This window comes from Cherax quadricarinatus, chromosome 15 (genome assembly GCF_038502225.1).
Source record: "Cherax quadricarinatus isolate ZL_2023a chromosome 15, ASM3850222v1, whole genome shotgun sequence".
Lineage (NCBI taxonomy): Eukaryota > Metazoa > Arthropoda > Malacostraca > Decapoda > Parastacidae > Cherax > Cherax quadricarinatus.
In genome coordinates, this window is record NC_091306.1 from 17620568 (window position 1) to 17643868 (window position 23301).

At 39.1% G+C, this 23301-nt stretch overlaps 1 protein-coding gene across 8 annotated transcripts in view; it reads right to left on the reverse strand.

The window, feature by feature from the left end:
* Positions 1-23301, reverse strand: part of Su(dx) (Suppressor of deltex) — a 171612-nt gene that overhangs the window by 74689 nt on the left and 73622 nt on the right. For all 8 annotated transcript variants that reach the window (XM_070085183.1, XM_070085181.1, XM_070085178.1 and 5 more), the window contains 3 exons: positions 19486-19677; positions 14573-14693; positions 14169-14260 (listed from right to left, as the gene is read on the reverse strand). In XM_070085183.1, coding sequence (XP_069941284.1) covers positions 14169-14260; positions 14573-14693; positions 19486-19677 — 405 coding nt within the window. The remainder of the gene's footprint in view (positions 1-14168; positions 14261-14572; positions 14694-19485; positions 19678-23301) is intronic.

A 23301-nucleotide genomic window follows, 5' to 3' on the forward strand; every position in this document is an offset into this window, starting at 1 on the left:
GAGATTCTGGGAAATGTTGAGTGAATGCGTGGGGAGTTTTGAATCAAGTGTGAGAGTAATGGTGGTTGGGGATTTCAATGCTAAAGTGGGTAAAAATGTTATGGAGGGAGTAGTAGGTAAATTTGGGGTGCCAGGGGTAAATGTAAATGGGGAGCCTTTAATTGAGCTATGTGTAGAAAGAAATTTGGTAATAAGTAATACATATTTTATGAAAAAGAGGATAAATAAATATACAAGGTATGATGTAGCACATAATGAAAGTAGTTTGTTAGATTATGTATTGGTGGATAAAAGGTTGATGGGTAGGCTCCAGGATGTACATGTTTATAGAGGGGCAACTGATATGTCAGATCATTATTTAGTTGTAGCTACAGTTAGAGTAAGAGGTAGATGGGAAAAGAGGAAGGTGGCAAAAACAAGTAAGAGGGAAGTGAAAGTGTATAAACTAAGGGAGGAGGAAGTTCGGGCGAGATATAAGCGACTATTGGCAGAAAGGTGGGCCAATGCAAAGATGAGTAGTGGGGGGGTTGAAGAGGGTTGGAATAGTTTTAAAAATGCAGTATTAGAATGTGGGGCAGAAGTTTGTGGTTATAGGAGGGTGGGGGCAGGAGGAAAGAGGAGTGATTGGTGGAATGATGAAGTAAAGGGTGTGATAAAAGAGAAAAAGGTAGCTTACGAGAGGTTTTTACAAAGCACAAGTGTTATAAGAAGAGCAGAGTATATGGAGAGTAAAAGAAAGGTGAAGAGAGTGGTGAGAGAGTGCAAAAGGAGAGCAGATGAAAGAGTGGGAGAGGCACTGTCAAGAAATTTTAATGAAAATAAGAAAAAATTTTGGAGTGAGTTAAACAAGTTAAGAAAGCCTAGGGAAAGTATGGATTTGTCCATTAAAAACAGAGTAGGGGAGTTAGTAGATGGGGAGAGGGAGGTATTAGGTAGATGGCGAGAATATTTTGAGGAACTTTCAAATGTTGAGGAAGAAAGGGAGGCGGTAATTTCATGCACTGGCCAGGGAGGTATACCATCTTTTAGGAGTGAAGAAGAGCAGAATGTAAGTGTGGTGGAGGTACGGGAGGCATTACATAGAATGAAAGGGGGTAAAGCAGCTGGAACTGATGGGATCATGACAGAAATGTTAAAAGCAGGGGGGGATATAGTGTTGGAGTGGTTGGTACTTTTGTTTAATAAATGTATGAAAGAGGAGAAGGTACCTAGGGATTGGCGGAGAGCATGTATAGTCCCTTTATATAAAGGAAAAGGGGACAAAAGAGATTGTAAAAATTATAGAGGAATAAGTTTACTGAGTATACCAGGAAAAGTATACGGTAGAGTTATAATTAAAAGAATTAGAGGTAAGACAGAATGTAGAATTGTGGATGAGCAAGGAGGCTTCAGAGTGGGTAGGGGATGTGTAGATCAAGTGTTTACATTGAAGCATATATGTGAACAGTATTTAGATAAAGGTAGGGAAGTTTTTATTGCATTTATGGATTTAGAAAAGGCATATGATAGAGTGGATAGAGGAGCAATGTGGCAGATGTTGCAAGTTTATGGAATAGGTGGTAAGTTACTAAATGCTGTAAAGAGCTTTTATGAGGATAGTGAGGCTCAGGTTAGGGTGTGTAGAAGAGAGGGAGAATACTTCCCAGTAAAAGTAGGTCTTAGACAGGGATGTGTAATGTCACCATGGTTGTTTAATATATTTATAGATGGGGTTGTAAAGGAAGTAAATGCTAGGGTGTTCGGGAGAGGGGTGGGATTAAATTATGGGGAATCAAATTCAAAATGGGAATTGACACAGTTACTTTTTGCTGATGATACTGTGCTTATGGGAGATTCTAAAGAAAAATTGCAAAGGTTAGTGGATGAGTTTGAGAATGTGTGTAAAGGTAGAAAGTTGAAAGTGAACATAGAAAAGAGTAAGGTGATGAGGGTATCAAATTATTTAGATAAAGAAAAAATGGATATCATATTGGGGAGGAGGAGAATGGAAGAAGTGAATGTTTTCAGATACTTGGGAGTTGACGTGTCGGCGGATGGATTTATGAAGGATGAGGTTAATCATAGAATTGATGAGGGAAAAAAGGTGAGTGGTGCATTGAGGTATATGTGGAGTCAAAAAACGTTATCTATGGAGGCAAAGGAGGGAATGTATGAAAGTATAGTAGTACCAACACTCTTATATGGATGTGAAGCTTGGGTGGTAAATGCAGCAGCGAGGAGACGGTTGGAGGCAGTGGAGATGTCCTGTCTAAGGGCAATGTGTGGTGTAAATATGCAGAAAATTCGGAGTGTGGAAATTAGGAGAAGGTGTGGAGTTAATAAAAGCATTAGTCAGAGGGCAGAAGAGGGGTTGTTGAGGTGGTTTGGTCATTTAGAGAGAATGGATCAAAGTAGAATGACATGGAAAGCATATAAATCTATAGGGGAAGGAAAGAGGGGTAGGGGTCGTCCTCGAAAGGGTTGGAAAGAGGGGGTAAAGGAGGTTCTGTGGGCGAGGGGCTTGGACTTCAAGCAAGCGTGCATGAGCGTGTTAGATAGGAGTGAATGGAGACGAATGATACTTGGGACCTGACGATCTGTTGGAGTGTGAGCAGTGTAATATTTAGTGAAGGGATTCACGGAAACCGGTTATTTTCTTATAGTCGGACTCGAGTCCTGGAAATGGGAAGTACAATGCCTGCACTTTAAAGGAGGGGTTTGGGATATTGGCAGTTTGGAGGGATATGTTGTGTATCTTTATACGTATATGCTTCTAAACTGTTGTATTCTGAGCACCTCTGCAAAAGCAGTGATAATATGTGAGTGTGGTGAAAGTGTTGAATGATGATGAAAGTATTTTCTTTTTGGGGATTTTCTTTCTTTTTTGGGTCACCCTGCCTCGGTGGGAGACGATCAACTTGTTGAAAAAAAAAAAAAAAAAAAAAAAAAAAAAAAAAACAAAAAAAAAAAAAAAAAAAAAAAAAAAAAAAAAAAAAAATATATATATATATATATATATATATATATATATATATATATATATATATATATATATATATATATATATATATATATATATATATATATATATATATATATATATATATATATATATATATATATATATATATATATATATATATATATATATATATATATATATATATATATATATATATATATATATATATATATATATATATATATATATATATATATATATATATATATATATATATATATATATATATATATATATATATATATATATATATATATATGAGGGCCCCACTTATACGGCTGGTTCGGTTCCAGGCTACCACCCTAAAGTGGAACACCCTTTTTTTCCACTTACAAATGCATACAAACACTAGATAACATGTTTACACTAACATATATTAAGTTAGCAATAGAACCAGGCATCAAAAAACAATAAAAAAGTACAATACACACATACTGCACTCATTACTTACCTTAAAATATTTATAGTCTTAATCTAGGGTGAGACAAGTAGTATTTATTGTAAGAAATCAAGTGTGGTATGTATGGTAGTCAGCCAGGCTACCATACCAGGGCAACCCACCTACACATAATATTCTATTACATTTAAGCATCCCAGAGCGATAAAATGTATATACAGTTCACTCATTACTTACCTTAAAATATTTGTAGTCTTAATGTAGGGTCAGGAGTAAGTAAATGAGATAAAAAGAATAAATGAGAGAGAGAAAGAATGAGTGCATGAGAGAGTACAGGCGCAGAGTTATGTAAACAAACCAGGCGAAGGTAAGTTTTGTAAACAAAGTGTACACGTCTGGTTTGTGTACAAGTTACATTGTGTACAGGTTGTCTCTACATTGATACGGTAGAATAAATAAAGAAGAACACTCCCATTCTCATGTAACATCATTTTGAGAAGAAATGATGCTCTGAGTGAAGGCAATGGAAATAAGTCACTCTGACTTTTTTGGGTTATCCTACGTTCTCTACACATATGTTGTTATGTATGATAATCTATGTAACTGTATTTGTGTATACCTGAATAAACTTACTTACATACATACGAAAGGAATAATTTTCTACAGTTACCCCCAGTAACTCATTTTCTCTTATGTTAGATTAGAGAAAATGTTATTCTTGGCATCACTTGTACAAGTTATCTGGCTACCATATCTCATATTTATTTATTTATTTATTTATTTAGAAATTTTAGCATACATACAGAGGTACAAAAAAAATACAGGTAAGAGCAGCATGCCAAAGCCACTTATATGCATAGCATTACGGGCTGGCTTACAATTAACTTAAGATTAACTAAGCAATGATGAAATCAGTGATAAGACATTATCACAATTTATAAGGTTCAGTTATTCAGTTTTTATTTGGTTTTGAGTGAGTAAGTGAACTTTGAGAAGAGACTTGAATTTATAAACAGGTAGTGTTTCTTTTATATTTACAGGTAATGAATTCCAGATTTTAGGGCCTTTTATGTGCATTGAGTTTTTGCATAGCGTGAGATGGACACGAGGAACATCAAAGAGTGATCTGTGCCTTGTGTTATGGTCATGTGTTCTGCTGAGGTTGGCAAGGAGATGTTTGAGGGGAGGGTTAATATCAGAGTTAAGTGTTCTATGTATGTAATAGGTGCAATAATAAGTATGGATGTTTTGTATGGTGAGTAGGTTGAGTGTTTTGAATATTGGTGGAGTGTGTTGCCTGTAGTGAGAATTTGTTATCATTCTAACTGCAGCCTTTTGTTGGGTAATTAGTGGTCTGAGATGGTTAATTGTTGTTGAGCCCCATGCACAAATTCCATAGGTGAGATAGGGGTAAATAAGAGAGTGATAAAGGGCCAGGAGGGCTGACTGTGGAACATAGTACCGTATCTTCGATAGTATGCCTACAGTCTTGGAAATTTTCTTAGAAATTTGTTGTATATGTGTATGAAATTTGAGTCTATTATCGAGGTGGATTCCCAAGAATTTTCCCTCTGTTAGCTTTGTGATAGGTGATCCGTTTATCGTTATGTTAAGAGGTACATCTGTAGCTCTGTTACCAAACTGAATGAAGTAGGTTTTGTCAATGTTTAGTGGAAGTTTGTTAGTCCTCATCCAAGTAGATATTTTCTGTAATTCGGTGTTTACAGTATTGGCTAGCGTGACTGGGCTCGGGTGAGAGAAGACGTATGTAGTGTCATCTGCAAAAAGTGTGGGTTTGAGTAATTGCGAAGCATTTGGTAGGTCATTTATGTATAGGAGAAAGAGAAGAGGGCCAAGGACACTTCCCTGTGGGACACCAACTGTAATTGGTTGTGCGGAAGAGCTTGCCCCATTTGCGTACACATATTGGCTTCTGTTGCTGAGGTAAGACTTGAGGTAGTTGAGGGAGTGCCCTCTAATACTATAGTGTGACAATTTTACGTGGAGCAAATCATGGTCAACTGTATCAAAAGCTTTACGTAAGTCAATGAAGATCCCCAGTGGGACTTCTTTTTTCTCTATTGCAGTGTATATATGTTCTAGCATGTGTATAATAGCATCATTAGTATTTTTATTAGGCCTGAATCCAAATTGGCAGGGGTTGAGAATGTTTTGGGAGATGAGGTAGGAGTAGATTCGTTTATGAATTAATTTTTCGAAGATTTTTGAGAGAGGGTGTAAATTGGATATTGGCCTATAGTTATTCAACTCTGTTTGGTCTCCTCCTTTACGGATCGGGGTGACCCTTGCTATTTTGAGAACTGTAGGGAAGGTGGAGGATTCAATGGATTTGTTAAAGAGTGTTGCAATGATTAGTGATAGTACTTGTGATGCTTTTTTGTATATAAAGGGTGGTAAGGTATTTAAATCTCCTGCCTTGTTTTTCAGTGCGTTGATAATAAGGGAGACTTCGTATGGGTTAGTCGGAGCTAGGAACAGTGTGTTCGGGTAGTTGCCAGTGAGGTAGTCATTTGGTGGGGTATCTGAGCTTGGAATTTTATTGGCAAGGTTTTGACCTATAGTGGAGAAGAAATCATTGAGTCTGTTTGCTGTTTCTGTTGGTGGGAGTTGGGGTTCATCTGATTTTGCTAATTTTATTCTATGTCGTGATATCTTTTTTGTTCCCAGAATTTCTGATAGGGTCTTCCAGGTCTTTTTTATATCACCTCGTAAGTTGGATAATCTGTTCTCATAATACAATTTTTTTGCCCTTCTTATCAGGCTGGTTAGGATTGACGAGTAACGTTTTGTTTGGTCTCTGGTTATGTGACCCATTCTGTACTGTTTTTCATATCGGTGTTTTGTATTTATGGATTTGAGAATGCTGGGTGTTAGCCAGGGACTGTTCAGTCTCTTAGCTGTCATCTGTTTAGTTTTTTTAGGGCAGTGCTTGTTATAAAGGTATTGGGTCTTTTTTAGAAAATTATTAAAACATTCGTCAATATCTGTATAGATTTCTAGCTCAGTGTGCCAGTCAATGTTTGTTACTGCTGTTGTGAAGTTATTAATGGCTGTCTCATTGTGAAGTCTGAAGGTGACTTTAGTAGTGTCTTGGGGTATTTTACCAAGAGTTGTTATGAGGAAAGTAGGGTAGTGGTCTGTGGTATTATCTGTAATTATGCCTAATTTTAAAGGGGATATGGTGATGGTCCAGATGTGGTCAAGTAGGGAAACACTAGTCTCTGTAACTCTTGTAGGTTTTGTTACTGTTGGTAGCAACATGCAGTTACTCATTGTGTTTGTGAATTCAGTAACGTGTGGGTCCTGGTCTTGCAGGAGATTTATATTGAAGTCACCTGAGAGTAGTAAGTGATCTTTGTTCATGCGTGCATCAGTTATCATACTTCCTAGGTTTTGACTAAATTGGCTAATGTTTGATTGTGGAACTCTGTAGATGTTTATCACTGTGAGAGGTTTTTGTAGGTATTTGGATTTGAATTTAGCTATTATATATTCCCCATGTTCATTCCTTGTGCAAGTATTAGTGATACATTCTAGTTGGTCTGAGTAGTATATAGCAGTGCCACCCCCTTGTTGGTCTGGCCTAAAGTTGTGTATGGCTGTGTAACCAGGAATGGCATAGACATCTGTAGTATCAGGCTTTAGCCAGGTTTCAGTTAGTGTAATGATGGACATATTGGCATGCAAGGAATTTAGTAATGCTAGGAGGTCATCATAATGCTTGCTTAAAGATCTGATATTGTAGTTAAAGATAGTTATGTTGTTGTTGGCTCTGAGAAGTGCCTTTGATTGTTCTGCTGTGTAGTAATTACAGTAACTGTTTGATTCATTTAAGTCATTAAATAAGAGGTTGGTATCAGGATCAATGCTTGTAATCATAAGATTTGTAGTGAATCTATAGTTAGAATTAAGTAAAAAATAAAGTAAATATTCTAAAGCTAAAAAAAAAAATAGCACCTGAATTATTTAACAAATGTAAAAATAATGAGCTAAGGTAGTTTTTTAAAGCTAAAATAAAGGAGACAATATAAAAGGGACTAAAATAATTTGTGGTGAACAAATAAAGTGATGATCAAATAATGGAGCTTGGGAATATGATAGTAGGTAGTACTTTAAAGGTAATTCTTTAAAGTTAGAATTATAATATAAAATTATAATATAAAAGGGACTAATATAAGTTGTGGTGAACAATAAAGTGGTAATCAAATAAATGAGCTTTGGAGTATAATGGCAAAATAGTGAACTTATTAACTTTAGCACCTTGATTATTTTAACAATTGTGAATATATGAGCTAAGGTAGTTATATAAAGCTAAAATAAAGGAAAAAAAATATATAAGGGACTACAATTAAGTAATGGTAAACAAGTTAAATGGACAGATAGTCACTATGAAATAATATTGGTTTAGGAGTAAGATCTGATTTGTAATATTAAATAAGTTGAGCAGTTTATTGCACAATAAAAAGTAAAAAAAAAAATGAGGTAGTTGGTACTAGCTAGCAAAAGATAGTTTTGGTACTTGCAAAAAAGTAATTGGAATATACACTAATTGCACACACAATAAAAAGTGACTAAAAAAAACAAGTAGTGGTAGACAAAATTAAATGGACAGGTAAGAACAATGAATAATATTAATTTGGAGTAAGATTTGACTTGTAACATAAAATTATGAGCAATTAATAGCAGTAAGAAAGAAGTAAAAAACGTATTGGAGGTAGTTAGCATTAGCTTGTGATGAAAAAAATAATAAAAATAATAAAGCACAATATAATAGTAGGGTACACTATATACACCACACGTATATATGTATGTTTATTTATGTTTATTTATTCTATTGTGGGGTGTATTTATCATCTTTCTATGTTATGTATCGTGTTTATTATATAATTTTGAAAAAAATATAATGGATGGATTAATGAAAATGTGTATATTAACGTAATATACAACATTTAATGAGACTCGGTGATTATTATTATTATTATCATTTCTAATATGGCGTCACTTGTGCAAGTCGTCTGCTACCACATCTCATATTTATGTTTATTTATTCTATTGTGGGATGTATTTATCATCTTTTTATGTTATGTATCGTGTTTATTATATAATTTTGAAAAAATATCATAGATGGATTAATGAAAATGTGTATTTAACGTAATATACGACATTTAAATAAGACTCGATGATTATTATAATCATTACTAATATGACGTCTGGAGACATAAGACACTCTTACTGATTTTAATGTGTACCTGCACGCCAGCACAGTATGTAAGTTTATTTAAGTACAGGTATACATAAGTATAATTATCAGAGTATATATAAAATATGAAATAACTTTTAAAAACATTTGAAATTTTGGAGTTTCCAGACAAAATGGAGAGACTTAGTGCTTACTGAGCTCACGAAGAATGTAAACAAACAGGGTGGGGCGTGGTGACCGTATTAGAAAGTCAGGTGGGGGGAGCCGCATAGCGAGTTTTGGTCATAATTTGAAATGACCGTATTAGCGGAACGCCGTAAAGTGAAACGCCGTAAAGCGGGGCCCTCCTGTATATGCGCTTGTCTTTGCATGTGCAGTGTTACTCAAGTGTAAGTAGAAGTAGTAAGATGTACCTGAAATCTTGCATGTTCATGAGACAGAAACAAGACACCAGCAATCCTACTATCATGTAAAACAAATCCTACTATCATGTAAAACAATTACAGGTTCTCGTTTTACACTCGCTTGGCAGGACGGTAGTACCTCCCTGGGTGGTTGCTGTCTACCAACCTACTACTTATTTTCTTCTTTTCTTTCAACACACCGGCCGTATCCCACAGAGGCGGGGTGGCCCAAAAGGAAAAACAAAACCTTCTCCTTTTACATTTAGTAATATATACAGGAGAAGGGGTTACTAGACCCTTGCTCCTGGCATTTTAGTCGCCTCTTACAACACGCATGGCTTACGGAGGAAGAATTCTGTTCCACTTCCCCACGGAGGTAAGAGGAAATAAAAAAGAACAAGAACTAGTAAGAAAATAGAAGAAAACCCAGAGGGGTGTGTATATATATGCTTGCACATGAATGTGTAGTGTGACCTAAGTATAAGTAGAAGTAGCAAGACATACCTGAAATTTTGCATGTTTATGAGACAGAAAAAAGACACCAGCAATCCTACCATTATGTAAAACAAATACAGGCTTTCGTTTTACACTTACTTGGCAGGACCATAGTACCTCCCTGTGTGGTTGCTGTCTACCAACCCACTACTTATTATTGTATTATATTATCATACCTTATAGGTAGTAGGTTGGTAGATAGCAACCGCCCAGGGAGGTACTACCGTCCTGCCAAGTGAGTGTAAAACGGAAACCTGTAATTGTTTTACATGATGGTAGGATTGCTGGTGTCTTTTTTCTGTCTCATAAACATGCAAGATTTCAGGTATATCTTGCTACTTCTACTTACACTTAGGTCATACTACACATACATGTACAAGCATATATATACACACACCCCTCTGGGTTTTCTTCTATTTTCTTTCTAGTTCTTATTCTTGTTCTTATTCTAGTTCGTATTCCTCTTATCTCGATGGGGAAGTGGAAAAGAATTCTTCCTCCGTAAGCCATGCATGTTGTAAGAGACGACTAAAATGCCAGGAGCAAGGGGCTAGTAACCCCTTCTGTATACATTACTAAATGTAAAAGGAGAAACCTTCGTTTCTTCTTTTGGGCCACCCCGCCTCGGTGGGATATGACCGGTGTGTTGAAAGAAAGAAGATTATTATACTATTATTATTATATGCACTATTATTATTATACATATTATTATTATTACCATTATTATTAATACAATATAAACTATAAATGTATTAATTCAAGGATTATGTGGAGTAAAATAAAGATTGGATGTGAAAAGTGGGTTATAGTAAGTGTGTATGCACCTGGAGAAGAAAGTGTAGAGGAGAGAGAGAGAGATTTTGGGAAATGTTGAGTGAATGCGTGGGGAATTTTGAATCAAGTGTGAGAGTAATGGTGGTTGGGGACTTCAATGCTAAAGTGGGTAAAAATGTTATGGAGGGAGTAGTAGGTAAATTTGGGGTGCCAGGGGTAAATGTAAATGGGGAGCCTTTAATTGAGCTATGTGTAGAAAGAGATTTGGTAATAAGTAATACATATTTTATGAAAAAGTGGATAAATAAATATACAAGGTATGATGTAGCACATAATGAAAGTAGTTTGTTAGATTATGTATTGGTGGATAAAAGGTTGATGGGTAGGCTCCAGGATGTACATGTTTATAGAGGGGCAACTGATATATCGGATCATTATTTAGTTGTAGCTACAGTTAGAGTAAGAGGTAGATGGGAAAAGAGGAAGGTGGCAACAACAAGTAAGAAGGAGGTGAAAGTGTATAAACTAAGGGAGGAGGAAGTTCGGGGGAGATATAAGCGACTGTTGGCAGAAAGGTGGGCTAGTGCAAAGATGAGTAGTGGGGGGGGGTTGAAGAGGGTTGGAATAGTTTTAAAACTGCAGTATTAGAATGTGGGGCAGAAGTTTGTGGTTATAGGAGGGTGGGGGCAGGTCGAAAGAGGAGTGATTGGTGGAATGATGAAGTAAAGGGTGTGATAAAAGAGAAAAAGTTAGCTTATGAGAGGTTTTTACAAAGTAGAAGTGTTATAAGAAGAGCAGAGTATATGGAGAGTAAAAGAAAGGTGAAGAGAGTGGTGAGAGAGTGCAAAAGGAGAGCAGATGAAAGAGTGGGAGAGGCACTGTCAAGAAATTTTAATGAAAATAAGAAAAAATTTTGGAGTGAGTTAAACAAGTTAAGAAAGCCTAGGGAAAGTATGGATTTGTCAGTTAAAAACAGAGTACGGGAGTTAGTAGATGGGGAGAGGGAGGCATTAGGTAGATGGCGAGAATATTTTGAGGAACTTTTAAATGTTGAGGAAGAAAGGGAGACGTTAATTTCATGCACTGGTCAGGGAGGTATTCCATCTATTAGGAGTGAAGAAGAGCAGAATGTAAGTGTGGGGGAGGTACGCAAGGCATTACGTAGAATGAAAGGGGGTAAAGCAGCTGGAACTGACGGGATCTTGACAGAAATGTTAAAAGCAGGGGGGATATAGTGTTGGAGTGGTTGGTACTTTTGTTTAATAAATGTATGAAAGAGGGGAAGGTACCTAGGGATTGGTGGAGAGCATGTATAGTCCCTTTATATAAAGGGAAAGGGGACAAAAGAGATTGTAAAAATTATAGAGGAGTAAGTTTATTGAGTATACCAGGAAAAGTGTATGGTAGGGTTATAACTGAAAGAATTTGAGGCAAGACAGAATGTAGGATTGCAGATGAGCAAGGAGGTTTCAGAGTGGGTAGGGGATGTGTAGATCAAGTGTTTACATTGAAGCATATATGTGAACAGTATTTAGATAAAGGTAGGGAAGTTTTTATTGCATTTATGGATTTAGAAAAGGCATATGATAGAGTGGATAGGGGAGCAATGTGGCAGATGTTGGAAGTATATGGAATAGGTGGTAAGTTACTAAATGCTGTAAAGAGTTTTTATGAGGATAGCGAGGCTCAGGTTAGGGTGTGTAGAAGAGAGGGAGACTACTTCCCGGTAAAAGTAGGTCTTAGACAGGGATGTGTAATGTCACCATGGTTGTTTAATATATTTATAGATGGGGTTGTAAAAGAAGTAAGTGCTAGGGTGTTCGGTAGAGGGGTGGGATTAAATTATGGGGAATCAAATTCAAAATGGGAATTAACACAGTAACTTTTTGCTGATGATACTGTGCTTATGGGAGATTCTAAAGAAAAATTGCGAAGGTTAGTGGATGAGTTTGGGAATGTGTGTAAAGGTAGAAAGTTGAAAGTGAACATAGAAAAGAGTAAGGTGATGAGCGTATCAAATGATTTAGATAAAGAAAAATTGGATATCAAATTGGGGAGGAGGAGTATGGAAGAAGTGAATGTTTTCAGATACTTGGGAGTTGACGTGTCGGCGGATGGATTTATGAAGGATGAGGTTAATCATAGAATTGATGAGGGAAAAAAGGTGAGTGGTGCATTGAGGTACATGTGGAGTCAAAAAACGTTATCTATGGAGGCAAAGAAGGGAATGTATGAAAGTATAGTAGTACCAACACTCTTATATGGGTGTGAAGCTTGGGTGGTAAATGCAGCAGCGAGGAGACGGTTGGAGGCAGTGGAGATGTCCTGTCTAAGGGCAATGTGTGGTGTAAATATTATGCAGAAAATTCGGAGTGTGGAAATTAGGAAAAGGTGTGGAGTTAATAAACGTATTAGTCAGAGGGCAGAAGAGGGGTTGTTGAGGTGGTTTGGTCATTTAGAGAGAATGGATCAAAGTAGAATGACATGGAAAGCATATAAATCTATAGGGGAAGGAAGGCGAGGTAGGGGTCGTCCTCGAAAGGGTTGGAGAGAGGGGGTAAAGGAGGTTTTGTGGGCAAGGGGCTTGGACTTCCAGCAAGCGTGCGTGAGCGTGTTAGATAGGAGTGAATGGAGACGAATGGTACTTGGGACCTGACGATCTGTTGGAGTGTGAGCAGGGTAATATTTAGTGAAGGGATTCAGGGAAACTGGTTATTTTTATATTGTCGGACTTGAGTCCTGGAAATGGGAAGTACAATGCCTGCACTTTAAAGGACGGGTTTGGGATATTGGCAGTTTGGAGGGATATGTTGTGTATCTTTATACGTATATGCTTCTAAACTGTTGTATTCTGAGCACCTCTGCAAAAACAGGGATTGTGTGTGAGTGTGGTGAAAGTGTTGAATGATGATGAAAGCATTTTCTTTTTGGGGATTTTCTTTCTTTTTTGGGTCACCCTGCCTCGGTAGGAGACGGCAGACTTGTTGAAAAAAAAAAAAAAAAATTTAATTTTTACTCACACAAAAAATATAAGATATACTGTTATGCCTTATTACAATAATTGTATAAATAATGTCAACCCATTCACGACTGCATACTGGAATGGACAGTGATGTCGTTTGTTTACTCTCGAACATAGTCAAACAAATGAGCATTTCTCCATAGTTGAGCTCAATTTCAAGGTACTTTTTGTCATGAAAGCAATCAAAATCATATCTATTTCTGTAATATATCTTCCATTCTATCAAATGAGACCAAAAAAACAAGAATACAACCATAAACCTATACAAAAATACTGCTAAGGGGTGGCTATCTGCTGAGAAGTGAACTCCATTATTTATGCTCCGATTTCTTTCATTTTTGGTGTATGTTGAGAAGCATCTTTCCATCATACATTGCCCAAGTTTCAATAAGATAGTCCAACAAACAAATGAGACCAAGAGCAAGAGCCCCTCACCAGCGCCAAGGAACCTCCCTTGAGGTCTGCTCCCTTATGGAAATTTTGCTCGCGTATGGAAGCAAAAAAATCAACTCATCAACTGCTCGTATTTGGAAAAACGAGCACGTGGATGCGCTCGCAGGTAGAGGTTCCACTGTATTTCAATTACTGTGATGCCCAAAACATTAGTGTGAACAAGTGCATTGCTCACACTGTTTTAAAGCAATATTCCACCTGTACAACTCTGTTATATATGCCTCACTGTATACAAATACTGTACAGTACTTAACTTTGTTATTCTACATTTGCATTTTCCTCTCAAACTGTCTACAATCTATTATGGTTGAAGTGAAGTAACTCCATCTAATGTCTCAACATTCCTCAACAGGATTTTGTTAAACTTTATGAGCTTTTCATGTAGATACACAAGCACTTACCCTTGAGTTCGTGGATCATCCCACTGAGTTGTTCTATTACGGTGATTAACAAAGTAGATTCTCCCATTTGGCTCTTGTCTTTTTTCCCATCCCTGTAATAAACCACGAAAGGATAAATAATTATGATTTTTGTTCCAGGAGTCACAAGATAAATTTTCCACTTAAAGGAAAAAATCTTTAAGAAAATGTCAAAAGTTTCTTTGCAAAACTGTTTGTTTTTCTCTTAACACTGAAGTCCAACAGGTCAGATGATTTCAGCATTAGGAGAGAACAGAGCTGTCAGAACAAAGTAATGAAATAATCACAAGATAGAGTTAGGGAGGCAATCTATACACATGTTGAAAGAGAATATCAGAAAAATTGAGAAGACATAAGGAGCAAAATATGAATTACATTCAACTTACAGATGGCAAAGGTCCAAGTGGATCATTAGTATCAGTTTCTTGGTTTTGGTTAGGGTAAAGGAATCTCTGCGAGCTTAGCTGGGCAATGTGCTGCCTCTCTCCCTGCCATTCTTCAAATTGCCTGAACATAAAAAAAAAGAAATTAAGGCTCATAAGTACAGTAATGGTTAAGCCCAATTACAAAATGTCATATGAGAATAAATAGTTATCCCAAGAAATTGTTCCTATTGGAAAACAAGAATGTTTTATTTCCAAAAACAGTAAAACCTACTCGATACTATAACAATAAATGTTCATAATGAACATAAAACAGAATAAAATATACATCTACTGCAGAGGCCACAATACCAACAAACCATGGAAAAGACTTGTTTACAGTTCAGGACATTTATTAATGGAAATATTCTGCCACAAGGTGCTTCATCACTGCTAAGTTTTTGCCCCAGTCTCTTGAGGGATAAAGTATCAAATACCTTCTTGTAATCTAAGAAAACATAATCCATCCATCCCTCTCCTGTCACACTTTTATTCCTTTGTCACAGAATTCCAACAGGTTGGTAAGACAAGATTTACCATCTCTGAATACATGCTGGTTATTGTTCATGAAGCCACTTCTCCCCAAGTGCTTTACCACTCTCCTGATTATCTTCATTACTTTACATGGTATACATGTCAGTGAAACTGGTTTATTATTCAACTCTACCTGTCCCCTTTAGGGACTGCATTCACTGTCTTCCAGATCTCTGGAAACTGTCTAGTGTCCATTGACTTGTAGATCTTAGCTAGTGGTTTAGACAGTGCTTCTGCTCCTTCTTTCGGATTCCATGGTGACACCTTGTCAGGTATCACTGCCTTTGAAGTATGTGTTCAGCTTTATCGTTCATGTGTACTCGCCTAATTGTACTCACCTAATTGTGGATGCAGGGGTCGAGACTCAGCTCCTGGCCCCGCCTCTTCACTGATCGCTACTGGGTCCTCTCTCTCTCTCTGCTTCCTGAGCTTTGTCATACCTCTTCTTAAAACTATGTATGGTTCCTGCCTCCACTACTTCACTTGCTAGGCTACTCCACTTGCTGACAACTCTATGACTGAAGAAATACTTCCTAACGTCCCTGTGACTCGTCTGAGTCTTCAGCTTCCAGTTGAGACCCCTTGTCCCTGTGTCCCCTCTCTGGAACATCCTATCTCTGTCCACCTTGTCTATTCCCCGCAGTATCTTGTATGTCGTTATCATGTCTCCCCTGACCCTTCTGTCCTCCAGTGTCGTCAGTCCGATTTTCCTTAACCTTTCCTCGTACGACATTCCCTTGAGCTCTGGGACTAGCCTTGTTGCAAACCTTTGTACTTTCTCTAACTTCTTGACGTGCTTGACCAGGTGTGGGTTCCAGACTGGTGCTGCATACTCCAGTATGGGCCTAACATACACAGTGTACAGTGTCTTGAACGATTCCTTATTAAGGTATCGAACGCTATTCTCAGGTTTGCCAGGCGCCCGTATGCTGCAGCAGTTATTTGGTTGATGTGTGCCTCCGGTGATGTGCTCGGTGTTATGGTCACCCCAAGGTCTTTCTCCCTGAGTGAGGTCTGTAGTCTTTGTCCACCTAGCCTATACTCTGTCTGTGGTCTTCTTTGCCCCTCCCCAATCTTCATGACTTTGCATTTGGCTGGATTGAATTCGAGAAGCCAGTTACTGGACCACATGTCCAGCCTGTCCAGGTCTCTTTGCAGTCCTGCCTCATCCTCGTCTGATTTAATTCTTCTCATCAACTTCACATCATCTGCGAACAGGGACAGAGTCTATTCCTTCCATCATGTCGTTCACATATATAAAAAAATAGCACTGGTCCTAGAACTGACCCCTGTGGGACCCCGCTCGTAACAGGCACCCACTGTGATACCTCTTCACATACCATGACTCGTTGCTGCCTCCCTGTCAGGTATTCCCTTATCCATTGCAGTGCCCTCCCTTTTACATGCGCCTGATCCTCCAGCTTCTGCACTAATCTCTTGTGGGGAACTGTGTCAAAGGCCTTCCTGCAGTCTAGGAAAACGCAATCTACCCACCCCTCTCTCTCGTGTCTTACTTCTGTTACCTTGTCATAAAACTCCAGGAGGTTTGTGATACAGGATTTGCCTTCCATGAACCCATGCTGGTTTTCATTTATAATCTTGTTCCTTTCCAGGTGTTCGACCACTCTCCTCCTGATAATTTTCTCCATGACTTTGCACACAATACATGTCAGAGACACAGGTCTGTAGTTTAGTGCCTCGTTTCTGTTTCCTTTCTTAAATATGGGGACTACATTAGCTGTCTTCCATTTCTCAGGTAGTTGCCCAGTTTCAAGGGATGTGTTGAAGATTGTGGTTAGAGGCACGCACAGCATCTCTGCTCCTTCTCTAAGGACCCATGGGGAGATGTTGTCCGGTCCCATCGCCTTTGAGGTGTCAAGGTCACTTAAGAGCTTCTTCACCTCCTCCTCAGTTGTTCGTATGTCATCCAACACTTGTTGGTATATTCCCTCTTGATGTTCCCATCTGTGCTGTCTTCCCACAGCCCTTCCTGTCTCTACTGTAAAAACTTCCTTAAATCTCCTGTTCAGCTCCTCACATACCTCCTGATCATTTCTTGTGAGTTCTCCACCTTCTGTCCTTAATCTGATCACCTGGTCTTTGACTGTTGTCTTCCTCCTGAGGTGGCTATACAACAGTTTCGGGTCAGTCTTGATTCTCGATGCTATGTCATTTTCATACTGTCGCTGGGCCTCCCTCCTTACCTGTGCATACTCATTCCTGGCTCTGCAACTGATCTCCCTATTTTCGTGTGTTCTCTGCCTTCTGTACTTTTTCCATTCTCTATTGCACTTTGTTTTTGCCTCCTTACACCGTCGAGTAAACCAGGGGCTCGTTCCGGTCTTCCCGTTGTTACTGTTGCCCTTGGGAATAAACTTTTCCACTGCCTCCTTGCATTTTGTTGTTACATATTCCATCATTTCATTTACTGGCTTTCCTGCCAGTTCTCTGTCCCACTGGACCTCCCGCAGGAAGTTCTTCAACCCTATGTAGTCCCCTCTTTTATAGTCAGGCTTTTCCCATTCAACTCCTGTTATTCTCTCCACTTGCAGCTCTACTATGTATTCAAAGCACAGAACCACGTGGTCGCTAGCTCCTAGGGGACTCTCATACTTGATGTCCTCAATGTCTGAGCTGCCCAGGGTGAACACAAGGTCCAATCTTGCTGGTTCATCCTCCCCTCTCACTCTGGTAGTGTCCTTAACATGTTGGTGCATGAGGTTTTCCAGCACCACGTCCAACATCCTGGCTCTCCATGTTTCGGGACCCCCATGTGGCTCCAGGTTTTCCCAGTCGACCTCCCTGTGGTTGAAATCCCCCATAACCAGCAACTTTGCTCTGTTGGAATGAGCTCTTCTTGCCACCTCAGCAAGTGTGTCCACCATTGCTCTGTTGCTCTCTTCATATTCCTCTCTTGGCCTCCTGCAGTTCTGTGGTGGATTATACATCACTGCAATGACCACTTTGTGTTCCCCAGACTGAAGTGTACCTGCTATGTAGTCTCTTTCTCCCGTCTCATCTATGCCTTCCATTTTCTCGAATTTCCATCTGTTTTTTACGAGTAGAGCAACCCCACCTCCCCCCCTGCCCCTTCTATCTTTCCTCATGATCTGGTATCCTGGTGGGAATATTGCATCTGTTATTGTCTCCGTGAGTTTTGTTTCTGTAACTGCTATGATGTCTGGGGACTTCTCATTGATTCTTTCTTGCCATTCCTCATGTTTATTCGTTAATCCATCTGCATTTGTGTACCTAACCTTCAACTTCTGTTCTAATACTGTAACTGTGGTTCGGGGGGTGGAAACAGAGGGATCGGTGTGTGATGGTTGGTTTGGATTGTTCAGTTGCCTTGGGGGTGTTGTGGCTGGAGTCCTCCTGCAGGTGTTTCTGGGGGGTGTGCTTGTCCTTCCATTTGATCCTGGGTTATTCTGCTCTCCTTTTTCATTTCCTCCCATTTCTCCTTTCGTTTTTGAACTCTCTCTTTCATTGTCTTCCTTTCGTCCTGTGTTCTGTCTCGATCGAGGTACACACTCCGGAACTCCTGCTCTCTCTCTCTCTCTCTGTGTGTGTGTGTGTGTGTGTGTGTGTGTGTGTGTGTGTGTGTGTGTGTGTGTGTGTGTGTGTGTGTGTGTGTGTGTGTGTGTGTGTGTGTGTGTGTGTGTGTGTGTGTGTGTGTGTGTGTGTGTGTGTGTGTGTGTGTGTATGTGTGTGTGTGTGTGTATGTGTGTGTGTGTGTGTGTGTGTGTGTGTGTGTGTGTGTGTGTGTGTGTGTGTGTGTGTGTGTGTGTGTGTGTGCGCGCGCGTGTCCAGTACCTATCGGTGCACTCCTTTCTCAGGTTTTCTGTTATTGCCCGTTTCCTCTGAGAAGACTTCTTTAAAACATTTAACACTTCACAGACTTCTTTGTCATATTTTATGAGTGTTCCTCTTTCATAATTCAGTCAAATCACTGGATTTTTTTACTCTCGTTTCTTCCAATGTGACTATGGCAGTTTTGGTTTAGATTTGGCCTTCTGCTATGTTTTCATTTATAATGCTATGTGGAAAACTATGAGAGATCAATTAGTATAGTACCTAAACAAATCACAGCAGGTTCAAATAAAATACAATGAAAACAAGTCTGTGTACTCTTGATACCACACAAATCACTCTTGGTTATCAGGTCCCAACTGGATGCCAGTCCCTTGGGAACAATTCTCTCATACCTATTCATTTCACCTGAAGAGGCATGTGATATGGCACAATGATTCCAAGTTCAAGACTTTGTTAATGTGGATTTACTATCATATACTATAATGTCATTGTGAAACTATGAAAAAAAAAAAAAAGCTATGGATGTTTACCTAATATTTTCTACAGTTGGTCGTTGCCAGGTGGTAGTCCGTGTATTATGATCAACATAATAGACTCGTCCCCGGGGATCTCTACGTGCCTCCCATCCAACAGGTAATGGCTTTGGTCTCTCCCAGGTGGTGGAACGTGTTGTATGATCTACATAATAACGCCTGCCATAATGATCATACCTCATTTCCCAGCTGAAAATAAATTAATACTGAGAACTTCTCTGAAATATTAAATATCAAAGATAATACAGTGGTATATGAAACTTTAATAAGGAAAAAGAAAAATGCTAAGGAATAATTTTACCTTTGCTGTGAAAAACTAAAAATATAATAAAATTCAACTTCAGTTTGAATTTTTTTTTTTTTTAACAAGTCGGCCGTCTCCCACCGAGGCAGGGTGACCAAAAAAGAAAGAAAATCCCCAAAAAGAAAATACTTTCATCATCATTCAACACTTTCACCTCACTCACACATAATCACTGTTTTTGCAGAGGTGCTCAGAACACAACAGTTTAGAAGTATATACCTACAAAGATACACAACATATCCCTCCAGACTGCGAATATCCCAAAACCCCTCCTTTAGAGTGCAGGCATTGTACTTCCTGGTTATAAAAATAACCGGTTTCCCTGAATCCCTTCACTAAATATTACCCTGCTCACACTCCAACAGATCGTCAGGTCCCAAATACCATTCGTCTCCATTCACTCCTATCAAACATGTTCGTGCATGCCTGCTGGAAGTCCAAGCCCCTTGCCCACAAAACCTCCCTTACCCCTTCCTTCCAACCTTTTCGAGGACGACCCCTATCCCGCCTTCTCCTAGAGATTTAAATGCTCTCCATGTCATTCTAACTTGACCCATTCTCTCTAAATAACCAAACCACCTCAACAACCCCTCTTCAGCCCTTTGACTAATACTTTTATTAACTCCACACCTTCTCCTAATTTCCACACTCCGAATTTTCTGCATAATATTTACACCACACATTGCCCTTAGACAGGACATCTCCACTGCCTCCAACCGTCTCCTCGCCGCTGCATTCACAACCCAAGCTTCACACCCATAGAGTGTTGGTACTACTATACTTTCACACATTCCCTTCTTTGCCTCCATAGACAACATTTTTTGTCTCCACATATACCACAATGCACAACTCACCTTTTTTCCCTCATCAATTCTATAATTAACCTCATCCTTCATAAATCCATTCGCTGACACGTCAACTCCCAAGTATCTGAAAACATTCACTTCTTCCATACTCCTCCTCCCCAATTTGATATCCAATTTTTCTTTATCTAAATCATTTGATACCCTCATCGCCTTACTCTTTTCTATGTTCACTTTCAACTTTCTACCTTTACAAACACTCACAAACTCATCCACTAACCTTCGCAATTTTTCTTTAGAATCTCCCAAAAGTACAGTATCATCAGCAAAAAGCAACTGTGTCAATTCCCATTTTGTACTCGATTCCCCATAATTTAATCCCACCCCTCTCCCGAACACCCTAGCATTTACTTCTTTTACAACCCCATCTATAAATACATTAAACAACCATGGTGACATTACACATCCCTGTCTAAGACATACTTTTACCGGGAAGTAGTCTCCCTCTCTTCTGCACATCCTAACCTGAGCCTCACTATCCTCATAAAAACTCTTTACAGCATTTAGTAACTTGCCACCTATTCCATATACAGTGCACCCCCGCATACCGATTTTAATCCGTGCAAGAGGGGTCATTGGTATGCGAAATAATCGGTATGCGAATGAATTTTCCCCATAAGAAATAATGGAAATCAAATTAATCCGTGCAAGACACCCAAAAGTATGAAAAAAAACATTTTTACCAAATGAAATGTTAATTTTAATACACACAAACTGAAAAAGGCATGCACACTTACATGACACTTACTTTTATTGAAGATCTGGTGATGATTGATGGGATGGGAGGAGGGGAGAGAGTGTGTTAGTGTTTAGAAGGGGAATCCCCTTCCATTAAGACTTGAGGTGTCGAGTCCTTTTCTGGGGTTACTTCCCTTCTTCTTTTAATGCCACTAGGACCAGCTTCAGAGTCACTGGACTTCTTTCGCACAACATATCTGTCCATAGTGGCCTGTACCTCTCGTTCCTTTATGACTTCCCTAAAGTGTTTCACAACATTGTCAGTGTACAGGTTGCCAACACGGCTTGCAATAGCTGTGTGAGGGTGATTTTCATCCATGAAGGTTTGCACTTCAAGCCACTTTGCACAGATTTCCTTAATCTTTGTAGTAGGCAACTTCTTCAATTTCTCTCTCCCCTCCTCTGAACCAGTTTCCTCAGGTCTGGCCTCTTGCTGTTGAAGTTGATCTATCAGCTCATCAGTGGTTAGTTCTTCATTGTCCTCCTCCACCAACTCTTCCACATCCTCCCCACTAACCTCCAACCCCAAGGACTTTCCCAATGCCACAATGGATTCCTCAACTGGCATAATCCTCTAAGGGTTAGCCTCAAACCCTTCAAAATCCCTTTTGTCTACACATTCTGGCCACAGTTTCTTCCAAGCAGAGTTCAAGGTCTTCTTAGTCACTCCCTCCCAAGCCTTACCTATAAGGTTTACACAATTGAGGATATTAAAGTGCTCTCTCCAAAACTCTCTTAGAGTCAGTTGAGTTTCTGAGGTCACTACAAAGCACCTTTCAAACAGAGCTTTTGTGTACAGTTTTTTGAAGTTTGCAATAACCTGCTGGTCCATGGGCTGCAGGAGAGGAGTGGTATTAGGAGGCAAAAACTTGATATTAATGAATTTCATGTCCCCATAAAGTCGCTCTGCCACGTCTGTAGGATGACCAGGGGCATTGTCTAACACCAGGAGGCACTTAAGTTCTAATTTCTTTTCAGTTAGGTAATCTTTCACATTGGGGGCAAATGCATGGTGTAACCAGTCATAGAAAAAGTCCCTAGTGACCCATGCCTTACTGTTTGCCCTCCACAGCACACACAAATTATCCTTGAGGACATTCTTTTGCCTGAACGCTCTGGGAGTTTCAGAGTGATACACTAATAAAGGCTTAACTTTGCAATCACCAGTAGCACTGGAACACATCAACAAAGTAAGCCTGTCTTTCATAGGCTTATGTCCTGGGAGTGCTTTTTCCTCCTGAGTAATGTAGGTCCTGCTTGGCATTTTCTTCCAAAACAGGCCTGTTTCATCACAATTAAACACTTGTTCAGGTTTCAGTCCTTCAGCCTCTATGTACTCCTTGAATTCATGCACATATTTTTCAGCCGCTTTGTGGTCCGAACTGGCAGCCTCATCATGCCTCATCACACTATGTATGCCACTACGCTTCTTAAATCTCTCAAACCAACCTTTGCTGGCCTAAAATTCACTCACATCATCACTAGTTGCAGGCATTTTTTTAATTAAATCCTCATGCAACTTCCTAGCCTTTTCGCTTACGATCGCTTGAGAGACGCTATCTCCTGCTAGCTGTTTTTCATTTATCCACACCAATAAGAGTCTCTCAACATCTTCCATCACTTGCGATCTTTGTTTCGAAAACACAGTTAAACCTTTGGCAAGAACAGCTTCCTTGATTGCCTTTCTGGTGCCCACAATAGTAGCGATGGTTGATTGGGGTTTCTTGTACAACCTGGCCAGGTCGGCGATACGCACTCCACTTTCATACTTATCAATGATCTCTTTCTTCATCTCTATTAGAATTCTCACCCTTATTGCTGTAGGGTTGGCACTAGAAGCTTTCTTGGGGCCCATGGTCACTTATTTTCCAGAAAAAGCACCGAAAACACTGTAATAATACGAAATAT